This window comes from Odocoileus virginianus, chromosome 11 (assembly GCF_023699985.2).
Source record: "Odocoileus virginianus isolate 20LAN1187 ecotype Illinois chromosome 11, Ovbor_1.2, whole genome shotgun sequence".
Taxonomy (NCBI): domain Eukaryota; kingdom Metazoa; phylum Chordata; class Mammalia; order Artiodactyla; family Cervidae; genus Odocoileus; species Odocoileus virginianus.
In genome coordinates, this window is record NC_069684.1 from 18,040,758 (window position 1) to 18,062,822 (window position 22,065).

General features: G+C 36.1%; 1 protein-coding gene across 1 annotated transcript in view; it reads right to left on the reverse strand.

Moving 5' to 3' along the window:
• XPR1 (xenotropic and polytropic retrovirus receptor 1) overlaps positions 1-22,065 on the reverse strand; it is a 199,119-nt gene that overhangs the window by 69,695 nt on the left and 107,359 nt on the right. Inside the window, exon 3 of the mRNA XM_020868871.2 lies at positions 1,645-1,746. Within this exon, the coding sequence (XP_020724530.1) occupies positions 1,645-1,746 (102 nt within the window). The remainder of the gene's footprint in view (positions 1-1,644; positions 1,747-22,065) is intronic.

The window sequence follows — 22,065 nt, forward strand, 5'->3', positions numbered from 1 at the left end:
TCTTTCCTTTGTAAATGCCTTCCTCTTTAGTCTCCATTTTCCTCACTCTACATTATATGGCTGCCCTCTCATCTGTCTATATCCTGATTCCTCTTTATCCTCTGACTTCCTAATTAGGAAGTCTAATTTCTTTGAACACTGTAATTTCTGCTGTACATTTTTAACCCTTGTTGAAAAGCTATGCATTTGCATGGTGTCAAATAATATTTCTGTTTTGTCTCTGCCTTCTACATACTTGTAACAAAGTGAAAAGGACATGTATATATGCTATGCCCTTTCACAGCTCTGTGCCTTTGCATAAACTGCTCCCTCTGCCTCAGAAGAAATCCAGCCATAAGTGAAAAATGAGAAGGAAAACACAGAGTTTAGATATTTGCTTCCTTTTTATATTTATTTTCTGTTTAAAGGAGTGACCTGCTAAGGAGACCATTTATTCAATAAGTCTTAGAGGAAATAATTTCTGGAACAAGGTCTCCAGGAGCTGAAACTCAGTCATTAGTTATAGAATTTGCCATGGACTGAGGAGATATATCTTTTCTACAAATATTGGAGGAAAATAAATAAGGGTAAGAATGTCTATAGGTATTTGAGGGGAGGGGAGTGGCATAGATCTGCATAAGTATTACACACCAATAGGAACTAAAAGTCTTTATTTTTATTTGTGAAGAAGGATGTATAATGAACATGATAGGAAGGATGGTTGGGTCAGATAATTCAAAAAAATGGTATGGGGTTTAGAAAAGCACTCTGGAGTATGGAAAAGGGCAGAGTAGGACTCACAGGCAGCTTTGAGAACATAGTTAAGAATGCAATAATGAATTTACAGTGGTTCACGTTTGTTTTGCTATATGTTCCCACCCCCCCACCCCCCCAACTGTCCTAAGCAGCCGTGGGGTAGGAATGAAGACAGTAAAAGGCTGGTAAAACTCTACAGAACTCTGGAGTTTTGCCAGGCAGAAGCAATCAATATAAGGCAGTGAGGGTGAAGGGATTAAAAGCACAAGGACTGATAGAAATGAAAGTAATTTGGGGAGGACCCTGGTCAACTGGAACAGGATGAAGGAGTCAAGGATTTAGAGTTATGTGAGATGGAAAAGTAGACAGATGTTAAAGGAGTAGGGGGTAAATACATACATAAAAACAAAATGTTAAAGGGTCAGACATAAAGAGATAAGTTCTAATATTTTCATCTCAACTCCAATCGCATCCAGTAGATGCCATTCTGGAGGCCATATCCTAGACAGTGACATATGAGTGTTTCATGCAATGGAAAGGCATTAAAAGTGACATAGTTAATAATCTGCAGCCATGTCATTAAGCTCTGAAAGAAATGTTAAAACCACGTTTCTGATTCTTTAATACTCGGGAATGGGCCATGGTGAAGCTTTATCAAAGTATTGATTCATAATGAGTTCCTGAAATCCTTACAACTGCAAGAGAATTGGGCAGTGACCATACAAAGCTCAAAGAGTGAAGTACCATATGTATTCCTACCTCAGCTAAAGAATATATCGCTTAACTGCAGTATAGTAGGAAAAGCCCCAATCTAAAAATGGTCAGAAGTTTCAACAATGACATGGTAGAGTTTCTCCTTCCTTAGCAGCAGAAATTGTCTCCTGTATGTTGTACCAAAAAACTGCTTACCTGAATAAAATGTGTTGATTTTGGCAAGTTCTTTTTCACAGGTTTGGAAAAACTTTTCTTCAAACTTGGCAAAATACCTCTTTACTGTGTCCTCATCTGTAACTGAAAGCAAAGAAAACAATATTTAAATTTAATGTCGAAAGACCAACTAGGGAAACAAAAATGTAAGTTACTAATACTTTCTTAGTCTTCAAAATGACAAAATATATGCATTTCTTTGAAAAAATGAACTTGTGAACCATACTAAGGAAAGGTTAATCAAAGGCTTCTTCATAGGCACACAATTTTTTAAATTGAATGAGGTTTTCTAAATCTCTACTATAATAAATTTATAGTGGTGGAGAAAATAAGTGTTCGTAAGACTTCAGAAGACACTACTGCAGACAGAGGTGATCAAAGTAGACTCAAGGTACTGGAAGGTGAAGTGAATAAGATTCAGCAGAGAGTAGACTAATACTGCATTTAAAAATGCAGAAGAAAATGAAGACATGAATATGTAATGGTTTCTGGAAAAAAATGAGTTGACTGTTCTACCTACCTACTCATTTTTACCTTAGCTGCACCAGACATAGAGAAAGAGATGTAGACTGATGGTTATAAATTAGATATTCCAAATGTTCAGTTGCTGGATAGGAACATAAATGAGTTACGTATGTGGGTAACTGTGCAAGAGTGGTGATAAATGGCAACTGACACATTCAGGATAAGTAGTGGTATGGATTCTAGTTAACAGCAGAGCACAAGTCCATCTAGCTAGTTGCTGCCTAGGTTGTCAGATCTTCCAATTTTTCAGGGAGAAGTCAAAAATCTAGATATTTTAAAAACACTGTGTGGGCCAATCAATGTATGTCTTTGCAGGCAGGATCCACTTTGTGAGTTGTCATCTAGCATATTGATTTACTCAATCTTGTAGTACAGATATATATATCTTCAGGAACCCCAAGGCTAAAAAGGGTATATGTTTCTTGCCCAAGTGAGCTCTGATTAGACTCCAGATGCTAACTGTAATTTAGAACTATCTTATTTCTGGATCTCTAGAGCACTCTAAGCTTGAAATGCCCAGAGAAAGTATAGGTTCTTTTACATTCCTCAGATGCTTCAAATCTTAGGAGAATCCCGGAAATCCTTAAATAATTCACCCCTCCAGAAATAAGAGAAATAGTATTTCTTAAGCTCAACATCCAGAAAACTAAGATCATGGCATCTGGTCCCATCACTTCATGGAAAATAGATGGAGAAACAGTGGAAACAGCATCAGACTTTGGTTTTTTTTGGGGGCTCCATAATCACTACAGATGGTGATTGCAGCCATGAAATTAAAAGACACTTGCTCCTTGGAAGGAAAGTTATGACCAAACTAGATAGCATATTAAAAAGCAGAGACATTACTTTGCCAACAAAGGTCCGCCTGGTCAAGGTTATGGTTTTTCCAGTGGTCATGTATGGATGTGAGAGTTGGACTGTGAAGAAAGCTGAGCGCCGAAAAAATGATGCTTTTGAACTATGGTGTTGGAGAAGGCTCTTGAGAGTCCCTTGGACTGCAAGGAGATCTAACCAGTCCATCCTAAAGGAGATCAGTCCTGGGTATTCATTGGAAGGACTGATGTTGAAGCTGAAACTCCAATACTTTGGCCACCTGATGTGAAGAGTTGACTCACTGGAAAAGATCCTGATGCTGGGAAAGATTGAAGGCAGGAGGAGAAGGGGATGACAGAAGATGAGATGGCTGGATGGCATCACCGACTCTATGGGCATGAGTCTGAGTAAACTCCGGGAGTTGGTGATGGACAGGGAGGCCTGGCGTGCTGCGATTCATGGGGTTGCAAAGAGTCGGACATGACTGAGCGACTGAACTGAACTAGTATGTAACACACACACACACACACACTAATTCCAGAGATATTTTAAAGAAAACAAAAGCTTAAAATGAAGCTTTAAAAAGCATGTTGAATCTATTCATTTAATTTGAAAACAAAAATGTAAAAAAAAAAATAGCACTACTATTTCTCTATTCTCATGCTTTAGAACTGAACAATTTATGCAGGATTCTACTAATTTTGCAGCAAACAAAGGATGGCTACTTTAAGTTCCTCATGTAAGCTTAGCAGCTGAGGTACAATAAAGGCTGTAACTGCCCAAGGCCAGCGAGAATTATTTTTCCAAACAATAAAGCAGGTCAAAGCTTTTTGAAAAACTGACCTTGAGTTAAAAGATGCTCCATGGTAACATATGCTACTCTGTTTTTTCTTCTGGCCTCTCTAAATGGCTTTCAGGATCTTAGTTCCCATATCTGGGACTGAACTCAGGCCCCCATAGTGAAAGCGCTGAGTCCTAACAACCAGACAGCCTGGGAATTTTCCAGATGCTGCTTTTATAATATATCTGGCTATAGTTTATTTAGAATAAGAGCAATGTCTTACTCTACTTATCTACCCACTTTTTAAAAATTTTAATTTTATCCTCTATTGTATTATTAGGGAAAAAACCCCAACATGTCCTAATGTCAATCAGTTACAAAACTATCAATTCAATTAGTCACAAAAGACTAAATTTAGTTCAAAGAAATCTTGTGTAAATATATTAGAAAGATCTATCAACAAACATAAGATTAACATCAAGAGGAAAAAAAGGAAGAAAGATGAAAGGGTGGGGAAAAAAAATCCAGAACTGGCAAAGAATGACTCAGAGAGTACAGCTGTAAAGACCCTTTGCTCTTAGTTAAATAAATATTAATACGTCAGTTATACTAAAGAGAGAGAGAGAGAGAAGGAGAGCAAGAGATTAATGAGAGATCTGTCATTTCTGTTACAGTTTTACCTCTACTTTCCATTTGTGGATGGCAGACCATTTCTTTCTCATCTACCACTCCCAAAATTACTAAGTTAATAGCAAATAACTCTAAGAGTACTAATCAAGGTAAAATATTCTTACTGTATAGCAACCACCATCAAGTGCTTTTTATAGCAATTTTCAGGACTATATATATATATATTTTACCATAAGTGTCATCTTACTTTCACATAAAATCTCTCAAAAACCAATTCTTTAAAACAATTAGTAACCTCAAATTTTTACGATAACTTTCAGTTTTCAGTTTGCTTGATTTCCAGAGCTTTGAGAGATTGAAGGTAAGAATTATATATTTTTTTATCTTTACAGATCCTATGTCCAGCATAATGTCTGGTACACAGTATGAACTCCATATTTTATTTTTTAAATTGTAAATATGAAACATATTTGTTTCATAATAATTTTGAGAAAACTGTAACTCTCTATTAAAGTTTAAAAAGACTAAACTCCAACAATTAAATATTTGTGTACAAAGGAATGATGCTGACCCAAATATAAATTTGAAAAGTATAAAACTCATAAAGAAAAACAGGTATAAATCTTCATGATCTTAGATGAGGCAATGTTTCCTAAGATAACTTTCCAAAAGTATAAGTAATAAAAGAAAATACTGATAAAGTGGAATTCATCAAAATTAAAAACTTAGGTGTTTAAAAGGGCACTATCAAGAAAGTGAAAAGACAACCAGAGAATGGAAGAAAATATGTGCAAACCATATGTCAGATAAGAATCTAATACCCAGAACTCCTAGAACTCAACAACTAAAAGACAAATAGCCCAATTAAACCCAATTTTAAAAATGGGCAAGGATCTGAACAGACATACCTCAAAAAAAAAAAAGAAAAAAAACAACAAGTGTTGGCAACGGTGGAGACAAACTGAAATTCTTGTAAACTGCTGGTGAGGATATGAAATGATGCAGGCACTTGGGAAAAATGTTTAAGTTCCTCAAAATATTACAGAGCTATCATATGATCCGGCAATTCCACTTCTAGGTATATACCCAAGAGAAGTGAAAAAAAAAATTGTGCACGAATGCCCAGAGCAGCATTATTCATAATAGCCAAAAAGTGGAAATAATAGAAGAGTCTCTAAACTGACGTAGGATAAACAAAACATGGCATATCCATGTAATAAAATATTATTCAGCCATAAGACGCAGTAGTAGTATTATACATGCTACAACACATACAGCATATAGTAGTAATATACATGCTACAGAACAGACCTTGAGAGTATTATGGAAAAGAAGCTAAACATTAAATATAACATATTATAAAATCCCATTTTATATGATATGTCCAGAACAGCTAAATTCATAAAGACAGAAAGTAGACTAGTGGTTGGCAGGGGGTGTGGGGAGGGAGATTGGGAGTGATAAAAATGTCTTGGAATTAAGACAGTAGTGATGGTTGTGCAGTCTTGCGAATATATTAGAAACCACTAAATTTTATATTTTCAAAGGGTGAAATTTTACGGTATCTGAATTATAACTCAATAAAAAATATTTTAACTCCAAGTTTAACCCTATAACAGAAACACACTGAAACATTAAAGCCTATTTATTTATTCAACAAATAATTATTGTCCTATAGATGACGGGGTCTGTGTGCTAAACGCTGGAGATAGAACAAGACAGATGTGGTTTCTGCCCTCATGAAGTCTATATTCTCACCACAGAAGCAGAAAGGGAAAAAACCCACACAAATAAACAGAGTTACAAACTAGAAAGTACAATGAAAACAACAAACAGGGTATTGAGATAGACTGAAGAACCAGAATGGATGACTATCCTTTTTGGCAGGCTAAGAGATCATCAGAAAAGACCTCTCCATAGGGGATAACTTTTTATCTGAAACCTGAACCTAAAACATAAGGAAAAGAAAGGGCAAATGATTACCAACAGAAGGAACAGTGCATTAGGAAAGAAATTCAGGTGCCTGAGGGGACCTGAAAGCAGATCACAATGGGACTGACAGTATGATGTGACAGGAGGTAAGGTCAGGGAAGTAAGCAAAGGCCTTTACATGTAGGAAGATCATGCTGAGTTTAAATTTCATTCAAAGTGCAATGGAAAGTTTTGAAAGGTTTTAAGGAGGGGTCTAAACAGTAGAAGAAAAAAGTAGAATTAGTTTAGTTTTACTAAAAAGATAATCTAAAATACCATTTCCCAGGACATTATGTATAGAGATGACAGGAAAGGAGGAGGAGAAGAATTTCAAGGAATTCAAGTAAGTCTGGGAAATACAAGTATAAGCTGATCTCTCTAATGTAGTAATTCTCAATGAGGGATGATTTTGTCTCCTGGGGGTCATTTGGAAATGTCTAGAGGCATTTCTGTTTCTTAAAACTAACAGGGTGTCACTGGAGTTTAGGGGATAGAGGCCAAGGATGCTGCTAAACACCCTATAAGGCTCAGGACATTATCTTCTCTCTTTCCTCTTCCTCAACAGAGAATCCGAAATGTTACCACCACCAAGTTGAGAAACTTTGCTTCAAGGAAAAAGAAGCTTTACTATGCAAACATACATTGTTATTATTTTATAAGGAGGAGAAGTAGTATACTGTTTCTGAAAGTTATTTATAAGAACACAATCCTTCTTGGGGGTAGAGGGAGGCTAGGGAAGGGGGTGAAGAACATTTACTAAAATTTTCAAGAATATGATTCTGTGGAAAAATAGTTTGAGAGGCATAAACTTTAATATTACCATCATCTCTTTGCATTTTTATTATATTCCATATGCAATAGCTTCTATGGCTTCTTAGCATCTCAAAAACTATTCATAAATGAAGATGGCTGATAAATAAAAATTAACATGTGACTAGGTTCCATCAAATATAGGAAGAATATTTAGCACTACTGGTTCCATGCTTTTAGGAAAAAAAGAAGTGTTCTGAGATTTTTTTAAAAGTGTGATTTACAAATAAGGAATAAATAACTTAAAATTCTATTTTTTCCCAAATGCTACTTCATCAACAGATGGGTGATTATATAAAGCATATGGCAAAGAAGGATTTCAAACATTAAAATGTTACTCTAAAATCACTGGTGTAGTAGAAATAGGACTAATTCAGTGTCATTCATTCAACAAGCAGTAAGTCCCTCCCATGAATCAGGCAATGAGCCAGGTGCTAGGAATATAATGATAAGCAAGATACATATAAACTCTGCCCTCAGAGATTATACCTTACACAAGGAAGCAGACTTTAATCAAATACTCACACAAATATACGAACTGTAATATGGGTCTGAAGAAAAAAGTAAAGGTAAAATTAAAAAAAAATTAGTGGACCCAATCTAGTCTGCAAGAATTGGGAGAGGGGCAGTGAGGGAGTCTCTGAAAGTGTCATCTGAGATGAAATCTGACAGGTAAGTAAGCATTCGCTAGAGCAGCAGAAGCACTCCAAGCAGCAGGAACAGCATATAACATGATATTGTAAAATGAAACGAGCAGGAGACATTTGAGAAACTGAAGAGGATGGTGTAACAGCAATCCAGGGAGCAAGGAGGACACTGGTGGCAGTTAAGGCTGGACAAGCAAGCAGGGGCCAGATTAGTCAGGCCCTGTAGCACAAAGGTCTAGCCTTTTCCTATGACCAATGAGACATCCTTGTGTGATCAGATATGTTTTGTAAATGAGGAGATGTGGGGAGACTAATCAGATTTAGTATCAGTTCAGTTCAGTTGCTCAGTCGTGTCCAACTCTTTGTGAATACACGTGCTGCAAGGCTTCTCTGTCCAGCACCAGCTCCCGGAGCTTGTTCAAACTCACATCCCTTGAGTCAGTGATGCCATCCAACAATCTCATCCTCTGTCATCCCATTCTCCTCTTGCTCTCAATCTTTCCCAGCATCAGGGTCTTTTCCAATGAGTCAGTTCTTCGCATCAAGTGACCAAAGTATTGGAGTTTCAGCTTCAGCATCAGTCCTTCCAATGAATATTCAGGACTGACTTCCTTTAGGATTGACTGGTTCGATCTTCCTACAGTCCAAGGGACTCTCAAGAGTCTTCTCCACCATCAAAAGCATCAATTCTCTGGCGCTCAGCTTTCTTTACAGTCCAATTCTCATATTCATACATGACTACTGGAAAAGCCATAGCTTTAACTAGACGGACCTTTGTTGACAAAGTAATGTCTCTGCTTTTTAATATGCTGTCTAGTTCTGTCATAGCTTTCTTTCTAAGGAGCAAGCCTCTTTTAATTTCATGGCTACAGTCAACATCTGCAGTCATTTTGGAGCCCCAAAAAATAAAAGTCTGTCACTGTTTCCATTGTTCCCCATCTATTTGCCATGAAGTGATGGGACCTGATGCCATGATCTTAGTTTTCTGAATGTTGAGTTTTACACCAATTTTTTCCCTCTTCTCTTTCACTTTCATCAAGAGGCTCTTTAGTTCTTCTTCACTTTCTGCCATAGGGTGGTGTCATTCTATATCTGAGGTTATTGATATTTCTCCCGGCAATCTTGATTCCAGCTTGTGCTTCATCTAGCCCAGCATTTCGCATGATGTACTCTGCATATAAATTAAACAATCAGGGTGACAATATACAGCCTTGATAAACTCCTTTCCCAATTTTGAACCGGCTTGTTGTTCCAGGTTCAGTTCTAACTGCTGCTTCTTGACTTGCATACAGATTTCTCATTAGACACTAAGGTCTCCTGAGATAGGTATTCCCATCTCTTTTAAGAATTTCCCACAGTTTGTTGTGATCCACACAATCAAAGGCTTTAGTGTACTCAATGAAGCAGAAGTAGATGTTTTTCTGGAATTCCTTTGCTTTCTCTATGATTCAAGATGTTGGCAATTTGATCTCTGGTTCCTCTAGTGACATATAACTGAGATGAAATTATCTCATTGGCACTAGCTTTGACATAATTGGAATAATTTATCACCCCAATGAATGCTGATCTAATGTCTGCTAGTCAAAAACCACCAACAGATGAAATTATTGTTGTTGCTCAGTTGTCCAGTCATGTCCAACTCTCTGCGACCCCATGGACTGCAGCACGCCAGGCCTCCCTGTCCCTCACCATCTCCCAGAGTCTGACCAAGTTCATGTTCATTGTTATCATTGATACCATCCAGCCATCTCATCCTCTGACACCCTCTTGTTCTGCCCTTGATCTTTCCTAGCATCAGGGCCTTTTCCAATGAGTTTGGTCATCAGATGACCAAAATAAATGAAATAGCAATAAATAATTCCAAAGAGGGGATAATTCAATAGCAAAACAAATCATGTATACAAGTGTTTTCAAGTATTTTTTGCTTTCAAAACCTCTAAAAATTTTTTTGAAAAACTATCTTGAATAAAATTATGACAAAACATTTTGAGTACATTTAAATAGTTATAAGCAATGAAATTTCTGATGCATCATAATTATTTGCATTTTAAATTAATATGACATTGGTTTAAATGTAACTAATGGAATTTAAATGCCATAGCAATATGATCATCCATTCATTATCAAATATATAAATGAGCTCTTAATATTTGGAAATTTTATATAATTTCATTTTTTTTCTTTAACTTACATTTCCACTCTACTTACATTACAAAATTTATTCTAATATAGTTTTGGATCTGGAAGTCATTTATGATTATCAATATTGTACTTCCTAGATATTAAATGTAGATAAATGAAAATTTAAATACAACTTTTCAAACCATAAAACTCAAATATTAGAATTTCTTCTGGATTGAGCTATCATTACTATTATTAGAACATACTACATCATACTACATCAGTACAAGTATGTAATAAGCTTTGATAAACATCAGATATAAAAAGTAAAATGTTATTGGTAATTTGAAAATAAATCTCATCTTTAAATGGATGATACTTTTTCTCCCAATTAGTTCATATATCCATTGATAAATGTTACTTTATTCCTAGAAAGATAAATAAGTAGACTGGAATGAAAGTATGTTGTAGCAACATCAATTCTTTGAACTCCTTCCAAGTGTTCTCCAAAACCTGTATATAGATCTGTTGCTGGGGTTTCCCAGGTGGTGCTAGTGGTAAAGAATCTGCCTGCCAATGCAAGAGATGAGGGAGATGCAGGATCCCTGAGTGGGGAAGATCCCCTGGAGTAGGGAATGACAACCCACTCCAGTATTCTTCCTTAGAAAATTACTGGACAGAGGAGCCTGGCAGGCTACATACAGTCCATGGGGCTGCAAAGATTTGCATACAACTGAGTGAGCACACACACACACAGTTTTAATAATGTATAGGGTGACAAAAAAGTCATTCTTCAATTTCACTGAAAACAATTTGACTTCAGAAAGATTTGTTTCCCTGTTAATCACTCACTTTCTCAACACCGACATCAAATATTTGAGTATTTCAGAGTATTCCTTTGTTTGGGAGCCAGAGAATCAATTCAGATTTAATAAGAAACAAGCCTTTCTTTTATAAAATCAGAGAAAGGCCATCTGAAAGGAGACTCTTGGACAACTGCTTGGCAATGACTGAGGCAAATCGGTTTCAGGAATTAGTACATATGGAAGACAGAGCTGGATTCCCCTAAAGGACAGTAAGAACTCTTTCCAGCACTGTTTCTCCATTTCACCAACAGGACAAAACACTGATTTATATACAGATGATATTGTTAAATGAATTATCTATTCTTCACTGAAGGACTTTCATTTGTTAATTCTGTTAGTCTAATTATTTTACATTAACTAAAAAGTATATGCCATTATTTAAAGCTACTTTGTTAATCAAATCTATGGAGTTTAAAGCTATCCAGTAATCATAGGTTTTTCACTTCTATAAAGCAACAGGTTATATACATTAAGATTGTATTTACTAAAAACAAACCAAAAATCCCATACAAGTACTAACCAGGCCCAACCCCACTTAGCTTCAGAGATCAGGCATGTTCAGGGTGGCATGGCCACAGACAAATACAAAATATCTGATGATTACTTGAGAGGTATTAGTTTAACTGAATTTTCAGGGTTTTTTTTTTTTTTTTTGCAAAGATGAAAACAAGAATGAACCATAAGAATTATAACCACTCTGGTTACAAGAATGAACCATAAGAATTATAACCACTCTGGTTACTTATTCCAAGAATAAAGCTTTCAAAGAATGACAGTTATTTCAAAGAACGACAGTAATTTCTCTCTGAAGCAGCAGGCAGGTAGCTAAAGATAGAATGCTTTTATAAGACATAACATCAATATTCCAGTCAGATATGAAAAGTTAGGAAACAGCTTTCTAACAAAAAAGTATTGAAAAATCAAGCATGCTGTACTCTGTTACTTCTTTAAGATCCATAAATTACATCTTTGTTGAAAAACTTCCCCAATATTTCCAATTTTATTCTGACTTCATAGCAACATGTCAACTAAAAAAAAAAAATTAAGTTCTCAGCTCCAATTGCCTCAAAGCCAGAACGTTATACACTTCCCTCCTCCTCTATATTCTAAGACTGTTCAGTAGTCTTCAAATTATTATTATTTTTTTTAGTAGTCTTCAAATTAGAACAGAAAAATAGTCATTGATAAAGAGACTCTTCCAATGACTGACAGACAACTTTAAAAATGCACCCCTGAATCACATTAAGATGAGACAACAAAGGAAAAACAGATAAAGCAATAATGAAACAAATTGGCTACTAAAACCAGTTTTTAAAAAAATCTTAGTTATTTTATGTTTAAATAGAAGATATGGTAATAGAAAGTGGTCAGGTTTCTATTTCCTTGAGGAAAAATGAACATACTCAATTCAATTAAAAAACCTTAACTAATTCCTAATCTAAAAATCAGTTTGGGCTGTTAATTACATACAGACAAATGAACAACTAAAGCATACTTTATAGCTGCATCTCTCTTAAAACATGGATTGAGTGTTCTAGTTCAAGATGGCAACACAGACAACTCTTGAATTCATCTCTTCCCTCAGACACACTGAATGTGCTGCTGCTGCTTCTAAGTCGCTTCAGTCGTGTCCGACTCTGTGCGACCCCATAGACGGCAGTCCACCAGGCTGCCCCGTCCCTGGGATTCTCCAGGCAAGAACACTGGAGTGGGTTGCCATTTCCTTCCCCAATGCAGCAAAGTGAAATCACTCAGTCGTGTCCAACTCTTCGCGACCCCACAGACTGCAGCCTACCAGCCTCCTCCGTCCATGGGATTTTCCAGGCAAGAGTACTGGAGTGGGCTGCCATTGCCTTCTCCAGCACTGAATCTAGAACTACTCAGAAAGTAATCCAGAAACAAGGTGAGTGACTCCTACATATCAGGTGAAGGAGAAAATGCCTACACATCTATTTGAAATCACTAGGAAACGATGAGACACATTCTGGCCATAAACCCCATCCCTGGCAAATCACCAGACAATCGGGAGGGAACTCCCAGCTTCACCAAGAGGGTAAAAAGGACTGGACCCCACATCTAAGGGAGAAATAGAAAGCAATAAAATAGTGGTAGGGTTCTTCAATAAATCACTTCAAACAATGCACAGATCATCCAGACAGAACATCAATAAGGAAACACTGGATTTGAACAAGTTAAACCAGACTTACAGAACATACCATCCAATAGCAGCAGAAAACAGGTATACCTCATTTTAGCTTTATTGCACTTTACAGATATTTTATTTTTACAAATTGAAAGTTTGTGGCAACTCTGAATCAAGCAAGTCTATTTGCGCCACTCCCAAAAACATCTGTTCACTGCATGTCTCTGTTACATCTTGGTAATTCTCACAATATTCCACACTTTCTCATTATTATTATACTTTTTTATGATGATCTGGGATGTCTGATGTTACTACTGTAATTGTTTTGGGGCACCATGAACCACACCTGTATAAGATGGCAAATTTTACCATAAACATTGAATGTGTTCTGACTGCTCAACCAACTGGCCATTCACCAGTCTCTTTCCTTCTCCTGATTCCCCAAGACACAATAACGTTGATATTAGGCCAATTAATAACCCTACAATGGCCTCTAAGCGTTCAGGTGAAAGAGTCACACATCTCATTTGAAACCAAAAGCTAGAAATATTTAAGCTTAGTGAAGAAGGCACATCAAAGCCAAGACAGGCCAAAAGCTAGGCCTCTTATGCCAGTCTGCCAAACTGTAAATACAAGGGAAAAGTTCTTAAAGGAAATGAGAAGTGTTACTTCAGTTAACACATAAACGATAAAACAGCCTTACTGCTGATAGAGAAAGTTTAGCAGTTTGAATAGAAAATTAAACCAGCCACAGCCTTTCCTTAAGCCAAAGCCTACTCCAGAGAAGGCCCTAAATCTCCTCAATTCTATGAAGGCTGAGGGGTGAGGGAACTACAGAAGTTTGAAGCTAGTGGATGGTTGTTCATGAGATTTAAGGACAGAAGTCATCTCCATAACATTAAAGTACAAAGTGAAGCTGCAAGTGGTGATGTAGAAGTTGCAGCAAGCTATCCAGGAGATCCAGCTAAGATATTGAATGAAAGTAGCTACACTAAACAACAGATTTTCCATGTAAATAAAAACAACCTTCTATTGGAAAAGAATGTTATCCAGGACTTTCACAGCTAGAGAGAAATCAATGCTTGGCTTAAAAGCTTAAGAATGGGGGGACTCTTTCATTAGGGGCAAATGCAGCAGGGTACCTGAAGTTGAAGCAATGACTATTAATCATTTCAAACATCCTAGAGCCTTTAAGAATTATGCTCAATCTACTCTGCCTCTGCTTTGTAAATGGAACAACAACTCCTGCATGACAGGACATCTGTTTGTAACATAGTTTACTAAATATTTTAAGCCCACCGTTGAGACTTACTGCTTAGTAAAAACTATTTCTTTCAAAATGTTAGTGCTGACAATGCACCTGGGCACCCAAGAGTTCTGATGGAGATATGCAATGAGATCAGTGCTGTTTTTCATGACTGCTAACACAACATTCATTCTGCAGTCTACAGACCAAGAGAAATTTCAGCTTTCAGGTCTTATTATTTAAGAAATATATTTCGTAAGGCTATAGTTGTTACAGATAATGATTCATTTGATGGATATAGGCAATATAAATAGGAAATCTTCTGGAAAGGAGTCACTATTCTTGATGCCATTAAGAACATTCATGATTAATGGAAAGAGGTTAAAATATCAACATTAACATGACTTCGGAAGAAGCTGATTCCATAACTTGAAGGGATCAAGATTTCCATGGAGGATATAACTAAAAACTTTCAAGGAAAGAGCAAGATAATTAGAATGAAAAGTGAAGCCTAACGAAATCTAAAAAAGTGGGAATATATGTATACATATGGCTGATTCACTTCACTGTACAGTAGAAACTAACACCACATTGTAAAGCAACTATATTCCAATAAATTTTTTTTTAAAAGGGAAGAAAAAAAGACTTAAGACTGTGCCAGTAAGGAAGTGGGTAACTTGCAGATCTGAATATAACTCATAGATCACACTGTAAGAGTTAGATAAAACAGTAGATTCCCTCCCCCTGCTCCAAAAAAAAGCAGAGTCTAAAAGATGTGACTGAATTACTGCAATCTCACGATAAAATTTAAACAAATTAGATGTTGCTTTTTAATGGATAAGCAAAGAAAACAGTTTGTTGAGATGGAGTCGAGTCCTGGTGAAGATGCTGTGAAGACTGGTAAAGTGACAACAATGGATTTAGAATATTACTTAGTTGATAAAGCAGTGGCATGATTTGAGAAGGCTGACTCCAATTATGAAAGAAGTTCTGAGGGTAAAACAGCAATGCATGTTACAGAAAAATCATTGGAGAAAGGAAGAGTCAACAGAGGAGGCAAACTTCATTGTCGTCTTACTTTAAGATATTGCCACAACCACAACTTTTAGCAACCACCACCCCAGTCAGTCAGAAGCTTTCAACATCCAGGCAAGATCCTCCACTAGCAAAAAGATTACAACTTGTTGAAGGCATAGATGATGATTAGCATGTATTTAGCAATAAAGCATTTTTAAAATTGAGATATGTACATTTTTTAGACATAATGCTAGTACATACAACAGACTACAATACAGTGTAAACATAATTTTCATGTGAGCTAGGAGACCAAAAACTTTGACATGCTTTGTTGCAATATTCACTTTATTGTGGTGGCCTGGAAGCAAACCTACAATATCTCTGAGGTATGTGCGTACATATTCTTCCCAAGTATACATGGAATATTCTCTGGGATAGATCATATGGTAGGCAGTAAAATAAATCTTAATAAATTTAAGAAGGTTGAAATCATAGCAAGCATATTTCCTAACTACTATGAAACTAATTCTAGTATGAAATTAGAACCTTTAAGTCTCAACCTCTATAGTTATTCTGAACTATATTCAGTTCCCTGAATCAGTCATACTTTTCTTACCTTTGGACGGCAACATAAGCTGTACTTCTGCCTGAACATTTTCTTCCTATGCACCCCAAAACTGTCTCTTCCCCAGCCTCAACTTTCATATTCACATTATTTCCCTTGTTCCCTGACACCCTACTCAAAAGCCCTTCTGGAAATATTACTGACCAGAATAACCCTGAACATATTTAACACATTTAATTATTGACTGTAATTGACAGATGAGTGGATAAAGAAGATGTGGTACATATATATAATGGAGCATCACTCAGCCATAAAAAGGAATAAAACTGGATTATCTGCAGAGACATGGATGGACCTAGAGTATGTCATACAGAGTGAAGAAGGTCATAAAAACAAATATTGTCTATTAACACATGTATGTGGAATCTAGGAAAATGGTATAGATGAACCTATTTACAGGGCAGGAACAGAGATGCAGACACAGGGAACAGACATGTGGACACGGGCAGGGGGATGGTGATGGTGAGATTAATTGGGAGATTGGGATTGACGTGTGTGCACTGCCATGTGTAAAACAGAGAGCTAGTGGGAGCCTACTGCATAGCACAGGGGGCTCAGCTTGGTGCTTTGTGGTAGTCGAGATGGATGGAATGGGGGTGGGAGAAGATCCAAGAGGAAGGGGCTGTATGTATACATATAGCTGATTCATGTCATTGTACAGCAGAAGTTAACACAACATTATAAAGCAACTAGACCCCAATTAAAAAAAAATAATTCTAGTAAGGAACACAAAACTACTGGATTGGCCAAAAAGTTCATTAGGGTTTTACTGTAAGATGTTATGGAAAAACCCAAATGAACTTTTTGGTAAACCCAATATAAGCAACTTTTCTATTTGCTTTGAGACTGGATGACATATATTACATCGAAATTCCCATGGAATAAAAGAAAATATTGGCTGTGAATAGTCTACATCTCTTGGGACAAGGAGTATCAGGTAATTTCAGGCACAGAATAGAAGAAAGGGTATTAGGGAACTAAGTCTTAGGGGGCCAGAAAAAGAAAAAAGCTACAGTGAACCTTATGTGTTAGGGTAAATCAGAGATACCACTGTGAATTCATGGTTGTTAATATATACATAAATAGACAAAACAATACAGATATGTATATATGCAACGGTTAACACACACACATACTCTCACACACACTCGCACATACATTTTTCCTGCTCCATCTGCTCTCAGAGTATAGGAAAATGATTCTCTGATTCTCTTAACGACAATGAGGAAACCCAGCATTCCCTTGATTTCTAAATACCTTTAGAAGGTCTTGACTTCTAAATACCACTCCCCAATTAACAGAAGTCAGGGCTCTTAGGAAATGATTGTAGTGCTAAAGCAGGGAAAATACAAGATGCCCCTGGAATATCTTGTGATATCAGAAAATAAGAAATTCTCACAAAAGGACTGGGAGATGTCAAAACTGACACAGAAGCCAGCGTGAAGAAGCTCCCAATGGCCAGAAAAATAAATGATAGAATAAATTATAATTCATAGAATAAAACGAATATCCACAGGTCCATATTAATATAAATAACTGAATAATAAATGTGGGAGAAAAGACAACTCTCCATTATAGAAGAATTCTAATTAATAAAGATAGAAGAAATGTGAACACCACAAACTCACCATTAGGCAAATACCACAATATTAAACTGTTGCAGGCAAGATCCACCCACAGATGCTAAAAGCAAAGAGCAAAAGTCTGAGGAGCAAGAAGATATTTATCAATACAAAGGGAAAAATAGGAGCTTTACAGTGCAGAAACTAGGTGATACTTTAAGCAAGTAATCATAGTTAATATCAGTAGTAAAATGGGACATCAACCCCTGAAGGACCTATCACTTCTTTGGTATTTCTGACAAAAAGGCATAATCTGAATCTATTAATGAAAAAACATCTGACAAAAGTAAACCTAGATACTGTTAAAAAAAAAACTCATCCAAGTATATAGTATATATATAGTATCAAAGTGTCAAAGTCATGACTAAAGAAATGTTACAGATCGAAGGAAACTAAAGGGATAAACAACTCAGTGTAATGTGGGATCCTGAACTGGATTCTTGCACAGAAAAGAACAAAAGGAAAAAATCTGGTAGAATTCTAATAAAGTCTATAGTTTATTCAGTAGTATTGTACCAACACATGAATTTCCTGGTTTCGATAATTTCACTATGATCACGTAAGATGTCAACATTATAGGACAGCTAGATGAAGAGTATACATGGACTCTCTGTACTCTTCCTGCAATGTTTCTATAAGTTTATTTCAAAATAAAAAAAATTCAGAATATCTATGGCTTGAAGGCAAACCAATTAAAAAATAAAAAAACAACTAAACCTAGTCAAGAGAATGATTTAATTGTAATACCATTCCCCACACTATTTAATTAATAAGACGGTCCAACAATAAATCATAAATATCAATGCTAAATAGCAAATATTTTAAGCATATCTACTATGTGCCAGGCACTGTGCTACTGGCTAGGAATATCGTGATCAAAAAGGCTAACACAGTCTCTATCCTTTGAGAGAAAACAGACACTAATTAAGTAATTAGAAGAGCAAAATATGTAGTAAAAAGGAAAGCACAGGATGCTAGGGGGAACCTGACAATGAGCACCAAGGCAGTGCAAGTGATCAAGCAAGTCTTTCTGAGGAAATGACACTTCAGATGCGATATAAAGAAGAAACTTACAGGATGTAGGGCAGGAAGAGGTAACTATATATGCAGGAGTTGAGAGTATGGCTGACTTGAGAAGAATATTCTGTACTGCTGGACCACACCAAGTGAAAGTAATCTAAAATAAACCTGAACACAGAGCAAGGAGTAGATAAGAGAAGGGCTAGGTAAGACTTATAAAAGATACCAGGCAGGGGAATAGTATGGTCTGATGCATTTTTAACAAGAAGGTGCAGGTGAAGAGACTGAGACATTTCTAGAAACAAAGCAGATTAGACATGCTGAGAACCTTTCACAGTACAGAACACCTAAAAATGCTGAATAAAATTTAAAGACCATCTCTATATATGCAGAGTTGAAAGAAAGTAAGAGACACCTTCAGAGGTCAAAAACCTATGAGAAAACACAAATCCATGAAGGAACTGAACACTGAAGCAAAAAGCTATCCCAAGGACATCCACAGAGATAGGCTGGTTAAGGAAATAATACACTGTCTAAATTAAATAGTACTTACATATAAACAGTAATATGCTCAAAACCAAAACAGCTATTTAAAAGAAAAAATAGTGAATTAAAAACCAGCAGATACAGATGTCTTTCACCACAGATAATTTAATAAACAAGCTCTCAAAGTCCACAGTCTAGTGCCAGAAGCACCAAAATTGATCTGTTTTTTCAGTTAATTCAGCTATTCTGTTCTTTCAATCCTATGCTGCTGCTGAGTCGCTTCAGTTGTGTCCGACTCTGCGCGACCCCATAGATGGGAGCCCACCAGGCTCCCCCATCCCTGGGATTCTCCAAGCAAGAACACTAGAGCTTGGATTCTCCAAGCAAGAACACTAGAGTGGGCTGCCATTTCCTTTTCCAGTGCATCAAAGTGAAAAGTGAAAGTGAAGTTGCTCAGTCATGTCCGACTCAGAGACCCCATGCACTGCAGCCTACCAGGCTCCTCTGTCCATGGGATTTTCCAGGCAAGAGTACTGCAGTGGGGTGTCATTTTCAATCCTATATGCTACCATAATTGCCTTCAACAAATCTCCATTTTATTCACTCTTCAACTTTTAACTGCTTGCAGTGAAAGAACTCAACTGATAATCATTTCTACACTTAAAGTAGAACATATCATACATCCATGGAAATGAATAATTTCTACCTACATTTAGGATAACTGTTACCAACTGAATCCCAGCACACTGTGAGAGGAGTCAAGACAGTACAAGCTTAACTTCTACTACTACTACTATTAAAGTTTAGGCAACTTTATTATACAATTGAGATCTTAAAACAAACGAGTGAACTCTTTGGTAATTGTCTTCAGGTGACTTGGATATTATAAACTCTATACATCTAAACATCTTTTAAACATCTGAACATCTTTTAACTTTCTAGTGTCTTATGCCTAGGCCACTTTTGTGTCTTTGCTGCCATATTTCTCACAGGGGCCTGATGTTAGCACATCCTGTTACACAGTAAGTACTAAAAGAGATCATAATTTTTCCAACAAAGATTACACTTACTTTGAGAGTAAGAGGTATTAACCCTACCTTTGCTTTGTTAATCTCAAAGCAGTGTCTGCTCCTTTCCAAAACAGGAGGACATGCTTTGTGTATACAGTGTTGCTACACTCTATAACCTCCATGTTTAGCTCTGAACATGCATTAGCACTTCACTGACTCATAAGAAAATGGGACCTTGTGTTGGACATTTGGAAAACATCAAATTAATGAAAATTGGTATTAAAACATAAATAACTGATACAATATTTCTAAGAAGCAACAGGGTGGGAATTCTCCTTTAGAAAAAGGACAAGCACTATTCAAAATGAGTTACCAGGACATAAAAATAAAGACACAAAGAAAAATCAAAGACATTCCTAAAACCTGCATTCTTAACCAGAAGCTCACAGATAAACTATAAAGAATTCCTTCTAAAACTAGGAGTAAAGTGTTAGTGATCCCAGGAGACATCTATATTTTTATTAAAATATGTAAAGTGATTTATTTACCTTAAAGAAAGTTAAGATGTACTGCTTCAGAATGCTAAAATCTCTGAAGTAAAGAGAATACAGTACCAATTCTTCCTTGTTCTAGGATGCATGCAACAAATTAGTTAAGTAGACTGCAGCTGACTGAACTCACTGAAGAGTACTCAGTGAAAAGCACTGCTTTTTTCTGAACTTACTGAAATCTTTAGTCACAGAATTTTTATTCACATAGAGGGAAATAAAGTTCTTTTATTGGGCAAGATTCTGAGAATCATTATGAAAAATAACATCTCAGAGCCTTAAGGACCCTAGAAAAATCTCTGATTACTAAAGGAAGGAATCTGAAATGTCTAATAGGCTGGAATATATTCAGTGGAATAAGAAGTCTTTAATTCTTACAGCTAACTTTATGTGCTCTTCAGACTTACATTTAATATTTTGTTTAATTCTATTAAAGGCAATGTGCATAAATCCTACAGAGATTCCTGATTATGACTTTATTCTACAATATCCTTTTCATCTTTTGTCCTCAGAGTCACAAAGAATTGCATAAATATAATCTTAGTCATGTTTCCAATCTAAACTCAGATGGCATTCCCCAAAAGAAGGTTATAACAGAATTACAGGGTTTGAGAGTTTCATAAAGAAACATCAATTCTGAGGAGTTATTTTTGGCACACAGAGTCCAGAATTAGATCTATGAATCTTCTATGAATGAAGCAGAGGATCTAGTTAAAGGCTTTAGGAAATAAAAGTAGCCAATAAATTTGCAGATTACTGCTCATTTCTTCATTTTTTCACCCCAAAATAAGACATAAAAGGCACAAGATATAAACATGTTAATTTGGGGATATAAAATAAATGCTTATTGATGATTTTTGTTTACATTTTCCCCCTGAAATCACTTCCTCTCCAGAAAAAAACTATGTTCTTAGTTTAAAGCCACCAGCACTGTAAATCTATTTACCACAACTTATTTTCAAATTACAATTTCACCAAAAGACTTTTTTAACTGCTGGAAATACTTTCATAACAATTCACTTCTGAGTGTAATTTCTTTAAAAAAAAGAAAGAAGTTTTTGGAAAGCATATTCCATTTCTTTTAAGTTTACACCCCAAATGTGGGCCAGAAGCACAAGTTTATCTCCTAATTAGAATTACATTTGACAACTAAACACAACCAACAAACGTCTAGTGCCTGTTTACTACACACCAGCTTCAGTGGTCCTTTCCTTAATACACTGTATATATCAAAAAAGTAATATGATGGCCAAAACTATCTTATTTGTGCTAATTTTAATTTCAATCCTTCCCACTAGCACCAACCTGTACAGAAAATATCTGCTATGAACCTTATTGCATTTTTCTGGAAATTCAAATAATTTTTTGCCTTACTGATTTTATAGCTTAGAGTATGCCTACAGTACTAACAAATGCAATCTTCCCAAAAAATAAATAACAAAAACTGCAACCTACTGAACTGGGAGGCAGAAGGGTATGACAAAAAAGGACAGTGAACTAGGAGACAGAAAATCTAAGTTCC